This window comes from Marmota marmota, unplaced genomic scaffold (genome assembly GCF_001458135.2).
Source record: "Marmota marmota marmota unplaced genomic scaffold, marMar, whole genome shotgun sequence".
Lineage (NCBI taxonomy): Eukaryota > Metazoa > Chordata > Mammalia > Rodentia > Sciuridae > Marmota > Marmota marmota.
Window position 1 is genome coordinate 7,339,160 of NW_025999900.1, and position 14,502 is coordinate 7,353,661.

The following is a 14,502-nucleotide window of genomic DNA, read 5'->3' on the forward strand; positions in this document are numbered from 1 at the left end:
ATGTAAGTGAGCCATTTAGCCTAGCACCTGAAACACACTAATTATCCCAGTGTTACCGAATAAGTCTTGACCATTACTTGTTACATCAACTGACATCTGAGGTGTGGGATTCATAACACGAGATCAGAGGTCTTGATTACTCTTCTGATACTGGCCATTTTCAGCAAATCCATTTCTGGATATTTATTTCCTGTTTCTGGATAAATAGTAGCTATCAAGGAAGAAGGAAATTGCTTTGCTTAAGAATTCATATTTTGCAGATGTGTCCTGACTGCCCGCTGCTCACTAAAACCAGTTCCCCCAGTTAAAATAATCCCACTGGTATCAGCATATTTATCATTGTTTACCTTTCCCTCTATAAGGCAGCTTGAAAACACTTGACTGGGCCCCTGAGGATTGGAGCACCCAATTTAGGAATTTAGAGGATGGTCATCTCTGTTGCCCAAGACCCCCTCCACCCGCCACAACACACATACTAACAGTCTGCATGATGCTGGAATCTTGCAACTTCTGTTCTAGAGGCCAGTGTGATTGTCTATCAAAAATGGAATTTTTCCCCCTCCAATGACCCCCATTTGTTGTGAGCCTTGTGTTGGCTGGGTGGCCATAGGGACATCCCTGCCTCTCACATTATGCGTACATGTGGGGGCACATACCTCCCAAAAGGAGAAGTGTCCCAGCTTCTCCTAGCCTTGACTCAGGAGGCCCAGTTCAGATGTGGAGGAAATACAAGCAGCACTGAGGGAATTCAAGCAGACAAGGCGAATTCACCAATGTGGGAAAATGAAATTCCTTTGGGTTCTCATCTAAAACTCAGGAGTTTGAGAAACTGGGATCCCCTGCACCAAACTTCTTTCCCTCACCCCCTTCTGAGAGCCTTCGGGGTCAGTAAGCAAGTGTGACGCCAGCATTCCATTCCCTCCTGCTCATGAACATGTCCTGATTCCTATCAGGATCCTCTGCTTCCCCAAGGGGCAAGGGGCAGTGGAGCTGGGTGGGAGAAAAGCATAACAATAAATCATCACGCTCTGGGCAAGGTGATAATTAAAAGCATTCTCCACAAAGATGTGCTCTCTTATGTCAGAAAGGAAGCACAGGGACCATGGAAAGTCCTGGAAGGCCTGGGCTCAGGCCCCAGCTCTGCCTTCAGTGAAGTAGGTTTCAGTGATCAAGTCACTTCTGTATGAAGTGGAGGTAATGATTGTGCCCACATCTTGAGATCAAAGGAAAGAAACACTTTAGTTGACTTTATCAGCTGCACTAACGTCCTCTGAGTTTTCAAAGCACCTCAGGGCGGCTGTCTCCTGTCCCCTTGATTCTCCTGACTCCCTGTGAGGAGAGTCTCTGTTCCTGTCTCACAGAGGAGACAGAGGAGCTGGAACTCTGAAAGATGATGTCTTGAAGAACTGCAGGTCAGGGAGCATGACGGAGAAGGGACTTTAATGAGGGTCTCTGAGTGACCAGGCACTAGCCCTGGCCTGTTTTAAACCACAGGCTGTCGGTTACCCCTCCTCACCAAGACTTTCTGAATTAATGTTTTGGGTGACATCTCTGACAACAGCTCCAGTCAGATTAATTATGGCCATTCTAAAGAACATTTACCTCTCCCCTCTGTATCAGCAAACAGGAGTCTTAAAAACTGGGCCAAAGGACATTCTCCAGAATGATGCCTTCAAAATAAAAAGGACAGAGCCATTTCACAAGATACAAGGTGGCGGATTTCTAATGCAAATATATCCTCAAGGGTATGTGCACTCTCCTCCTCACCCAGGAGGCTACAATTGCAAGCGAAACAGCATATGCCTCACACATGATGAACATCATCTCCGAGAGCTTTTCAAAAATGCAGACTCCTGAGCAGCACCTTGGGAGATGTTGATTCATTAAGTTTGAGCTGGGGCCCAGAATTCAGCATTGTTTTAAATGAACAAGGTGATTCTGATGCACAGAATACACATCTGAAACAATGCTCTAATAATTTCTCCAGAAATCCAATCCAATGTACTGATTTTATATCAGTGATCATCTCTTAGGGTAAGCTAATCTGTATTTTCACAATAATTTTTTGAGGGGTAAGATCCAGAGAAAAGAGTTCAAACCTACAGAAAAGTTCAAAGAAAAGTACAGTGAACTCCCCATATACCCTTTACCTAGGTTGTTAATACTTTGTCATATTTGTTTTATCTCTCTTGCATTTTGTTATCATTTTATTTTTATAATATCTGCATGCCCATTTTGAGAATGCTATAGATATCATGATCCTTCATCTCCAAATATTTTAGCATTTATCTCCCAAGAAAAGCAATTTATTTTACATAACCACAATGTAATTATCTCACCAGGGAAATTAGCATTGATACACTACTATTATCTAATATACCAGCATTGTTCAAACTTTGCCAAGTGTCCCAATAATGTCCTTATGGCTTTTGTTTGTTTGTTTCTTTGGGTGTTTTTTTGTTTTTGTTTTTGTTTTTGTTTTGTATGGGAGACCCAACCCAGGGGCACTTTACCACTGTGCTACATTCCTAGCCCTTTTTATTTTTTGATTTTGAGACATTGTCCCACTAAGTTACTAAAGCCAGCTAGCCTTGAACTTGTAATCCTCCTACTTTAGCCTTCCAAGTCGCCACTTCACCCCTCTTATGACATTTTTTTTTTTGGTCCAAGATTAGACATTGCATTAAGTTGAAATGTTGTTTTGCATTAATTTTTTAAGCCACTGATTAACAGGGATCGACAGCCAGCATCTCATTTGGGGGTTCTTCTTCCTGCCCTGGGGAATCTAAGCCACCCTAAAACTTAAAAATCTCAAATAATTAGTAAATAACAAAACACAAATACTCAGAAATATATTTACAATAGGCGAAGCCCCTGATAGATCTAGTCCACATGGAACTAGATCTATCTAGTTTGTCTGGAACCAGACAAAGAAAAGATGGCTCTGGTGATTTACTTAAGGGGGTACATCAAAGGCAGGGATAAGGTTTCAAGGGCAAAGTCTTAATTCTTGATGTCTTGCAGTCAGCAGATTGACTGACATCTTGGCAGGTCACCCATCTCAGGTGCTGTGTGGGATCTTTAGCAGAGCTTGAGGGGGAAGTTCACCTGTATCAGGCGGTCAGTCCCTGTGGGGGGTGCCCCACGTAAATTACCAGTGCCAGACTTATCCCCAGTATTGTGGGCTACTGCGCACAATAATCCACACACAACCCATGGATGGCTTGTGACAACTGATGTTTTCATGGAAATATTCATGAAAACATTTTTCTTTTTTAAAATATATGTCCTGATAAATAACAATATTCTCTTGTGTCCTTACTGCTTACATAGAGCAATGATCTAGTGTGAGCCTGAAGCAGAGCAGTCTTCATCCAGGACCAAGTCATATCAGCTAAGGTACCAGCAAAGAACCAGCTCTCAGTCCTGAATTTTCCTTCTGAACTGAAATCCCAAAGGCAAATCACATGTGTCCTCTGGCTTTTCAGTCAAGTGCATTGTCACCTGACTTTCTCATTGTCTAATCCAGGTCCTTGGATATATAAAGCTTTCAAATATTACTTCATTATAGTTTTAAGTCAGTTATGTGATATCATTTCAGTTAAGTGATATAGTTATCAAAAGAGTAACTGATAAAGGATATGCCATTTTTTTAACCCTTCACCTCTCTCTCCAAAGGTAGCTGACTAAAGGCACACATCTGGGTGTGATTCCCCCAGCCCCCGGCCCCCAGCCATTAGAGCTATAACCAATATAAGATGAGAACAAACATCTGTGTTCCTTCTGTGTCAGCCAATGTCACCTGAAGTAAATATCAGATGGTCAAAAATGAGATGATAACCATGTATAATATGCAAGACTTATTAGAATTCAGCTCTGGTGTGTCGCGACTTCTTGCCCGCAAGGAAGACGCAACACTCAGGAATCTTCTTTCAGTAGTTTATTTCAGGCCCTTGATAGTTCTTCTTCTCCCTCTCGGATGCCCCTCCCAGCCTTAATAATGCATCTCAAGCCCCAATGCAAAGCAGCCACGTGGAGCTTTCTCATAGGGTGATGAAAAGTCATGCGCCAACTCTCCCAAATAAGGAGTTGTTTGTCACAGACCACAGCGGAGCCAGCGCCATCTTGTAATGGCGACCATAATTTGCATAAACGGCAGAAGTGGCTCACCACACTGGTGTCCTCCTGCTGCCTAAGATTCCACTATGGGAGCAGAAAAGCCAAGGTCATACCAAGACAGCTGATATGTGCAATTTGAAGAATTCAGAGCCAGCAGATAGAACACATTGTGGAAAAAAAAAATTTCATGTAGCATCTTTCTCATCCTTCTGTCTTATCCCACACAGCCTCCCCCCGCACACACACCCCACCTCCAGTGATGGGGATCAAACCCAGGACCTTATATAATACCAGACAGGCACTCTATTAGTGAGCTACATCCCCAGCCCTTTTTATTTTGTTTTATTTGGAGATAGGGTCTCACTTAGTTGATGTTGCTAGCCTCGAACTTGTAATCCTTTTGCCTAAGCCTCCCAAGTAGCTGTGTCTACAGGCATGAGCCCCATATTTGGCTGTGACTTTATCTTCAATGAAACAAGAATTCAAAAAGAAAATTCCTCATATTTTAAAAAATTGTTCAGTTTCTGTTTTCTTTGCATTATTTTGCTAGTATTTACCTAAGGGTGCATGTGTTTTCTTGAATAAGGAATTCACTTTTAATTAAAAATTTTGTTTCAAAGGGTTGGGAGCCTAGGGTCCAGATTATCATTCAGGATTTCCCCCCTTAAATAGATGATGGCAAGCGATAATCGAACTATTTGAGAAGAGGTTCAGGGACATGACCTCCTGGAGGATATTGGGAGCTGAGCAGGTGAGAGGAGATGGTGTCTTTCTATTTGGACACAAGTTCTGTTCTTCTCTAGTTTGCTAGTGTTCCCCAGCTATCTTTGAGGACCTTGATGATTGTCACTATAAACACAACAGAGCAGCCCTATGTAGTATCACCTTCAGAACTGTTTGGTTGGCATATGGGATGGTTTCCACACTGAGCTTTTTCTAATAGAGTGAACATCCTCACCCAGATTCTGGGCTGTTTTGTACATGGTGTCCCTGGAATGTTACCATATATCTTGGTTTGCCCAGAACAGTCCCAATTTACCTGCTATCCCAATATAATCATTAAAATGTCTCCATTTCATTTTCAAAAGTGTCCTAATTAGATGACACTCAAGATTATGGAAACAAAATACTTTCTCCCCACGCAAAAGCCAGTGTCATCATTTGAGTAACTTGTGCTGGCATGTACCAGCCTTTATCCTAGAGATTAGTTTACCCCTGCTCCTGCTGTACCTTCTGCCGAAGAGGATTAATCCATACCTAAGTCTTGCATTCCAGAGGTGCTGACTGCCCTGCCTTTCTGTTTTTGTTTCACTTTCTTTCTTTCCCTAGCAATGAGTTTTATTGAGACTTCAGTCAGCCTCGGTGTGTAGTGCAGGGGAAAGCTGAACTGCATTTGTCCCTTTCACCTCCAGCCAAGACATTGGAAATGAATTTTTTTGCTTTACCAAAGTGAAGCAACCTTCTTTATTAGCCAGCTAAATGCCTCCCTCATGGGCATATGGTTTTTGATGAGGCAGTTGTTACATGGTTTTATGCCTCAGATCCCTTATTTGTAAATCTGAAAGAAGACTAATAGCTTTAAAGTATTTTGAGAATCTCAAAGCTCAAAGGATTATAAATAACAAAAGATATTTCTTTCTCAACTAAAATGGTAGCACAGATACTGTGGTTACTTATTTGATAGATAGCGTGTGGTCCCTGGACCATTGCAGTTGATGGGTTTTTTCCAGTGCTCTATTTATAGAGCTAGGTCAAAAATATCACTTCCGTTGGAACTTGACCTACAGACCATTGTCAGTTTTAGAGACCCAAGGAAGTAGAGTGCACACTAAATACAGCTGGTTCACAGGTTCAGTTAGTGAACTACAAACCCCCAAGGAAATTAATTTTGCTGGAGAATATATGTCTGAGCCTATCCCAATCTCTTTTATTTGATACCTTTGCCCTGTGGCCTCACTGAGCTTGTAGGTCACCTTGAATCCTTATTCTAGAAATAGCCTAGCCTAGGCAGTCTCCTTCCTTCTTTTATAATCCATTTGTCCTCTTCCATTGTAGTTGCTGAAATTCTGTCTTTTTGCGTTGAATAGAACAAGACCCACAGGGGTAGCTTAGACTACTTGGAAATTTTGGGAAAAACAGATCTAAACGTTTCCCCTAGGTCAACTTTCTATTAGGAGTAACCAAGATTCTTTGTCACTTCCCCAGTTCAAATGGATGCCCCAATGAAAAACTGAGGCTGAAGCTCAGCAACTGCCCTGGGCCAGGTTTTAAACAGGAGAAACTGAATTTAATGGATGATAATCCCCTCCTGATCCATACTCTAGCACTCAGACTCCCATCCTTAAGCTTTGTTATTGTGAAGTTGTGTCGGTGGAACTTGGCCACTAGCCAGTTCATATTTATCCTTCATAAGGTTTTAGTAGGTAGAATAGACAAAGAAAATCCCTAGTTTGGAGAGAAATCTGCTGTCAGAAAAAGGGGCACCGTATATATCCATAAATGGGTACTGGCTGGGTAGGGCATAGCAATTCAAAGACAACACATGGAGTACTGCATTCTCAGACTTCCCGGGGAAAGGGAGGTTCTGAATGAGGAACTAATTTTTTGTCATTAAAGTACCATAGACAAAATTTGTAATTCAGGCAGGAACTTTCGAGGTCATTTTGAACAACTCTTTCTTGTCATGGATGAGGAAACTGAGGCTGAGAGAGGTAACATAACTGGTCATTACTGAGCCCTACTCTGATGTTCTTCATATCCCACTCTCCTTCTCCCACCTGGCCTCATTAAAAGTCCACAGCTGAGTCAAAAATAGAACTTCAGGGCCCTGCCTGCTAGCCAGCAGCTCTCATGCATTACATAGAACATGCTTCAGAATGTGAGGACAGAGATAAGAAAGAGAATGTCAGTTCCAGTGGTAACATACCACCCCTTCCCTGGATTTATTTAGTCCTGAAAACATTTTTAAGTGTGATCATCCCCTACCCCCCTTTTTAAAAAAAAAATTTCTCTTCTAGTTTCAATAAGTTGCCTTTCATCTAAAGGGAAAGGAGGGACCAAATATCCAGAATATTCATTCCTCTAAGGCCGTGAACTTTTCCTTCCCCTCTGTTCCTATTCTGGGAGTCACTACTTTGTTTTTCTTCAGTTTTTTTTTTTTTTTTAACTTGGAAAAGTCTATCCTTTTAAAGTTGACCCTTCTGCTACAGGGCAAACACTTTTCTGTTATGCACTAGAGATTCAGTCTGACCTCCCAGAAATGCTTAAGAGAGGAGTCATAAATTGAAATGTTTTCAGAAAAGGAGTTTTCTCATTACAGGCTCTCCAACAGGCCCCTTCTGAATACTGACACGGGTTGGTACCAGAGGCCCATTCCCTTTTTGGAAGTTAAAGCTACATAACAACCTAATTATCCTCCTCCAGTCTCATTGCACCAGGGCTATACTCTGTATGTAGAGAGCAAAGAGATAGCTCCTTGCCTTGTGAGAAATTTGTCTTCATAACCAACTCCTACTCCAAAAAAGTAGGAAATAGAATCCAAAAGATAGTAGTCATGAAAGATTCTAGAAAGCGAATCCATGTTTTAACTGCTTCACTACTAAGCTTTACTATCTTTCCTAATGATTAGCAGGATAAAAAATAGAGAATAGGGTGATTAAACTTCTTTTCTTCTTGACTTTCATCTTCCATGTTTGGTCATCATTGCTCCTGTCATTTAACCATATCAAGTATCTCCATCTCAGGGTCACCAAGAACCTTTGGTTGCCTGGAGGCAACAATTATTATTCACATTTTACAGATGGATAAGCATCATAGAAAGACAACATGCTTTGACTTACCTAAAGGAGTCTCTGAGAGAGTGGGGATGAATGTTCCCACGGTTTTTTTTAGACAGCCTTGACTTCAGAGTAAATAAATTAGGTTTGCTCTACGCAGCCTACCCAAATGCTTCTGCAGGTTCAATTCTGTGACCATGGATAATTCCCCCAATAAGATGTTTTCAATGCCTAGTTCATTTACTTTGCTTTTTAAAATTTGTATTAAAATCAACCAAATTCCAGACAATTAAGTCATACTGCCTTGGTCGGTCTAAATATCACAATCATCAAAAAGGAGAGAGAAAATACCCCAGTTTTTAGAATTTCCTCTTAAGATGAGCATAGAGAAAATTCACTTATCTGTTTCCTGACCAATTAGGTCAACTGGGCAGGAAATCACCTTTTCTGAAAAGCCAGTAAGCAGATTCCTCCTATCTTAAATTTCTCATAAATAACAGTAACAGTCATTTATACCAGCCTTCTCATAGGAATGCTAGAAAGTCAACAGACATAAGAGTCCACTAAGCTTTCTGGTTGAAAATAAGGGTACACATTTATAATAGCTTCTCCATCTCCCTATCTCAAGTGACCCAACCTCCATAATCACTTCCAATTGTTTTCCTACATTAAAGGCCCTTGTAAGTGAAGTATCTTCCCAGTCCTGATCAGATTTTAAGCCTCTGACGAGGGAGGGTCAGTTCCAGGCCACCTGATTTGCGTGAATCCAGCCACAGGGCCAATTGAGCAAGGTTAAATAATTTGCAGAGCCAGGACATGTGCTATCTTTCTGGAAACCTTTTGCCCTAGGTTATCAAAGTACATCAGAACAGAGGAAGCTGAGTGTGAAGCCCTAGTGACATTCAGAGTTCAGATGAGTGATAAGATGTTCACAACATACCTCTGCCAGTGTCATCCAAAGAGATGGGCCTTTGAGCTCTCCAAGCCCTCCCTAGGGCCCCCATTGACTTAGCACAATAACAGGATATTTGACTTAAGAGATATAATGAGCCTGGATAAGGCAATTAGGAGTAGTGGTTAAGATTTAACCAGCCATGTGACCTTGAAGGAGTGACTTAACTCTTAGACCCTCAGATAATGTTAATAGGAATAACATTATGTATCTCACAGGGTTGCTGTGAAGATCAAAAAAGATGTAAGATATGAAACTCAAACAGTATGTAAGCCCCTGATAAAAAGACTTTCACAGTGCCCAGTGTATAGTACTTTTAAAAACATTGTCTTTAGCATCATTAACTTTCAAGGCCTTGCTGCTGTTACTCTTACAGTGGCATGATATTTGTAAGGACTCCTGGAGATACATCTCAATCTTACTCAGTTTTCATTGGAAATGCTTCTATGGTCATTTGCACTCATGGCCCGTAGTTGGGACCTGAGTTAACCTGTTGAGGAGGCAAGAATATTGTACTTTTTATGCTGCTTTAATTGGTTTAGTGTCATGGAGTTCTTTAAATACTTGCTACTGGCCCAAATGCAGCTCTGACCACTGAAAACATCCCGTGTCTTCCTTTAGACCTGGGAATCTCCTCCAGTTTATCTAAAAAAAGAGTGCCTAACCAATTAGCAACTCCCAATTATTCACATGTAGCTTTTTCTTGGCAAACTTTAAAGCATATCCTCTCATTATCCTATCCTTTAACAGACATTGTAAGCAACTTGATTCTAGAGTTTGCTTGTAAAAGGTAAATCTGATAATCTTAACTTAAGCAAGATAGGATTAATAATTTAATGCACTGCTATAACAAGTATATAAGATGGCTCAAAGTTTAGTGAAATAACCTATTAGTGATTTAATCACTCTTTAAGTATCCTCTGGGTCTCACATTTTGCATTCAGTCAGACATGCTGGTATAAATTAGAAATACATCTAACCCTTTTAAAATATATACTAAGGGTGATAAGAAAAGCACACAAATATTATACCATGATAGAATGTGCCCAATTCAAAGAGTGAAGTAAAGTATTATGGAAGTTTAGAGGAGGAAGATATTATTTCTCTAACAGTAAGAGAAGTCAGCACGTGGACTGTGGCATTGCAGGCAGGGTAGGTCTTGGACATGTGGATGTAGGAGCATTCCAGACAAAGAGGGGAATTGGGGTGATTAAATTGGAGCAAAGGCTATGTGAAGTGGAGTGAAAAGAAGCACAAAAGGCAGGTTGAGCACAGGGTGAAGGCCCTTGAATGTCCATCTTAGGAACTTAAAATTCTTTGAAGTCATTTGGGAGCCATTGAAAGTTTTTTAGCATGTTGGTTTTAAGTGGCACAGTAGTGTGCTTATGCATGCTTGAAAACATCTTCAATTGGGGGAATTATCCATGGTCATCAGGGAGGAAAATAGAGGATGGTCTTCAGTATGGAGAAGCTGACAGCAGCAAGAACATCAGGTAGAAATCTAACCTGGTCATTCTTAGGTAGAAACTAATGTGGGTCCAAGATTGGAGTAGGAGAGATGGAAGGTAGGAGGAGGATGTAAGTGAAATAAATCAGATAAATCAATAGGACTTCACAGAAGGTCATAGTGAACCATTCAGTGATAGACCTTAGAGAGATGAGGCCAGAGAGAAGGAGGCAAATGATGAAGTGCCCAGAATACATTGTACAGGAGTAGACATTTTATCCTCAGGCATAGAGCATTACTGAGGACTTTAAATAAGGGAGTGGGACAGATCAAATGTGAACATTATTGAAGTAAAAAGCATAGGAGAAAAAGAAACATAAAAATTAAACTGAAGTTTCAAACCAGGTAATTGGAAGACTGAAGAAGAGAACAGAAAAGGAAGAGTACATTTATATTGGAAGTTATGAGCTTGCTTTGAAGATATTGAAATGACAGTCTAAAATTCATATGTCCAACTTGCAGTTCTTGTGGTTGAAAATGGAGAACAGGTGCTGGGACAAGTCAGAGGTTGAAACAGATTCTTAGAAATCACCTGCACAGGGCTTGTCAACAGTGAGATTATGCTGTATGGAGCAGACATTGCTAGCTTGATGAGAACAAGACTATCTGGCTCACAAGTATGTTTGTGTGTTCTTAAAAACTCAAAAATTTTAAGATTAAGCTAACATTTTAAAAATCAGGAAATTTTACATAAAATATTGTTTTCTGGCTTCTCTTTTAAAAACATCAAAAGGTGTGGTTAATTATGAACTGCATTGCTACATGACAACAGAGGCTGCCCCTGGAGATCCTGGATGCATTCTCACCACAGTCCCCATTCCCATTCACCTCCCTGATATCCCTTGATGTCTATAGAGATAAAAAGTAGATTAATGGTTGCCTGGAGCTGGGGACAAAGGATGGGGTGCCCAGGACAGTGGTTAAAGGATGTGGGATTTCTTTTGGAGCTGATGAAATGTTCTGAAGTTGATTGTGGTGATTGTTGAATGATACTTTGAGTACAGTAAAAGCCAATGAACTGTACATTTCACATGGGTGAATTTTATGATGTGTGAATTATCTCACACATATAAAGCTACTTTTTAAAATGCAAATATAGTTGCTATTGCCCCTGAAGTGTTGATTTTCCTATAGCAGAAAAAAATTGTCTTTATCAAGAAGTGGAAAATGAAAGGTAGACTGTATATTTCAAAAAGAATAGAAGGGAGTACCTCTCTTAATGCTAATACAGACCTTTACATATTAATTGATCAACACCTGGGCTCTTTACTAATGTACATATATTACCTTTACCTTCTTAGCCACTGAAGGCATTTGGTATTAGGGGGAAAAATCTGGTCTCCCAAGCTTCCTGAGGTCCACCACAGCTAAGAAGAGAGGGAGAAAAAGACAGGGCAGGAAAAGAAGTAATCAACATGTAAAAGGAGAAGGAGAGAAGGCTGGTAGAGTGAATGCTCTATCAGCTGCTGACAAGAGGTCAAGGAGGATGGGGACAAAGAAGTCAGGAGGTCACAGTGAACCATTCAGTGATAGACCTTAGAGAGGGAGGCAAATGATGAAGTGCCCAGAATGCATTGTTCAGGAGTAGACATTTTATCCTCAGGCATAGGGCATTACTGAGGATTTTAAATAGGGGAATGGGACAGATCAAATGTGAACCTTATTTGTGTTCACATTAATTTATGCATGTTTTGAATAGTGTCCATGATGATCCAAGGCTACCCCCTTATTCTTTCCTATAGTAAATTCTCCTTCAAGCTAAAATCTCCATTTGTTGAGAAATGTTATTGATTTCCATCTTAATTATACCTGGACCTGCTTGAACTAGGAAAGATATATGTGACTGGTGTTATCTAACCCAGGGGTTCTCAACCTAGTACTGTTCTATTTGGGGCTGGATAATTCTTTGTCATGGGACTTCCCAGGATGTTTAATGGCTTCAACAGTCTCTACCCTCTAGATGCCCGTAACACTCTCAATTAGACATTTCCAACAAAGTTGCCTCCAGCTAATAGCCACTGAATGGCATTTATCCACTGTAGCATTTGGACCCAGACAATTAAGGCCATGTGCAATTGACAGACTACCCTGAAGGATATCTGGCTTGGAAAAAGGACCAATTCCTATTCCATACTGAGGGGTACATATCAAATGATGCAAGCAGGGGATAAAAATGAGACACTAAGGCCTAGTTTTGTTTTAGATATTTCAGTGGACTTCAGTCTCTCTGCCTTAGTCTCCTTGCTGAAAAGAAATGCTATCTGGAAGATATGAGGCAGGAGAAATGTGCAACATCCATGGCCCCAGGCCAGGATTCCTGCCATGGCCCAAGGGCCAAAGAGGGCAAGAGAGTTCAGAGGAGACCTCAGGATGCACCAGACATGATAGTGGAGGTTGGCTTCTCGTGATGGGACTTGGAGAATTTCCCCTGTGGAAGAAGAAGATGGGAAAGAAGTGGAAATGGTTTTCTTCTTGTCATGTCAAGAGTAATCAGTGAAACTAGAGATGGAAGAGAGTCATTTAGTGCAAGTTGGAGTAAACGTGGAACTCAGATGAAGTTTACTTCAGATCCTCTCCCTAAAAGGAAAGTCTTAGAAGTTAAAAACATGTTTCTCTTGGAATAGGGCTGTCTAAAATAGACTAGAAGTGAAATGTCAAGATCTTCCAGATTCCCCTTCTGGGTGTGTATATGTGTACAGTGGGTAGGAGGGCAAAGGAATTCTATGTGTATATGCTGCCATTTTTTTCTATTTGATAAGAAAAATTAAGTTAAGATTTTTATCAAGCTAAAAAAATTCTAACTATTAAATTAAGACTATTTCATACTGGCTCTTAATGCTTTTCTGCCATGAATGTTGGGGAGCTTGATTGATTATTAGCAATGGCTCCAAGCTGCTTTGCAATGCAACCTCATTGGCATATAACTGCTATTGTTTGGCCCAGTGGTTGTCACTTTCACAGAGGTTGAAGGAAACACATGCTGGTTTTTATTTTCAGTCTCAAGCTTCTTAACCCCGTCCTCCTGTTCTAATTTATTGACTTCTGTGGTTATGAACCAAGCCTCTGAGTACTATCTAAGCAACAAGTACTAATTGGACATTTTTTATGTAAAATACTATTTGAAGAAAGGGCATTCATAAGCATGGTTTTGCCATCTCATTTCAGGCTTTTCTGAATCCAGCTGTGTAATTGCCGCCCTAGGAAACACTTGGAGTCACAGTGTGAACACCAGGCTGATTCTCCAGTCCCTTGATTCAGAGAGAAGACAGGTGAGTTCTTTGTCAGTGTTATCTTCATTGTCAAGGTTAGAAAACAAGATGTACCGAGAAATCAGAGGATCTTCTGAAAGTGATGGCTACTTTGTCCATCCTGGGCCAACACTGGCAAGAGTGCATTGAGAAACCTTGCTTACTCATTGGTAGTTATAGTGAAGTGAGGGCAGTAGTCACATACTGGAAAACAATGTAAGAATAAATCATGGGAAGTTAGCATGTTCCCTGATATTTGCAATAACCAAGAACCACACCTCTAGATAATTTGTCTGTAAATTAAATATTGACTGTGTTTTTAGTGAGATTATCATATATGTGAGATGTGTGTGTGTGTGTGTGTGTGTATATATGTATATATGTATATATATATATATATATATATATATATAGAGAGAGAGAGAGAGAGAGAGAGAATGAGAGAGAGAGAGAGAGAGAATGAGAGAGAGAGAGAGAGAGAGAAGAGAGAGAACTTAGCCAAATAGATCCTGCTTAGTGAATGTGAGTGTATGTGTGTGTATGTGTGTGAGTGTGAGTGTATGAGTGTGTGTGAGTGTGAGTGTGTGTGATTATGTGTGTGTGAGAGTGTGTGTGATTATGTGTGTGAGTGTGAGAGTGTGTCTGATTATGTGTGTGAGAGTGTGTGTGTGAGAGACTGTGTGTGATAGTGTGTGTGGGTATGTGAATGTGAGTGTATGAGTGTGAGTGTGTGTATGTGTGTGAGTGTGAGATGTGTGTGTGAGAGAGTGTGTGAGTGTGTGTGTTAGTGTGTGTATGTGTGTGAGCGTGAGAGTGTGTGTGAGTGTGTGTATGTGAGTGTGTGTGAGTGTGTGTGAGAGAGTGACTCGGTTAGGAGGTGGGTCGGGTCGTCTCTCAAGG

The 14,502-nt window shown here is 40.7% G+C and overlaps 1 protein-coding gene across 5 annotated transcripts in view; it reads left to right on the plus strand.

The window, feature by feature from the left end:
• Rad51b (RAD51 paralog B) overlaps positions 1–14,502 on the plus strand; it is a 572,244-nt gene that overhangs the window by 512,109 nt on the left and 45,633 nt on the right. For all 5 annotated transcript variants that reach the window (XR_007345763.1, XR_007345764.1, XR_007345760.1 and 2 more), the window contains exon 9: positions 13,520–13,623. Coding sequence is in view for 1 of the 5 variants with exons in the window: in XM_048798566.1 (XP_048654523.1) it covers positions 13,520–13,623 (104 nt within the window). In the remaining 4 variants the exon portion in view is untranslated. The remainder of the gene's footprint in view (positions 1–13,519; positions 13,624–14,502) is intronic.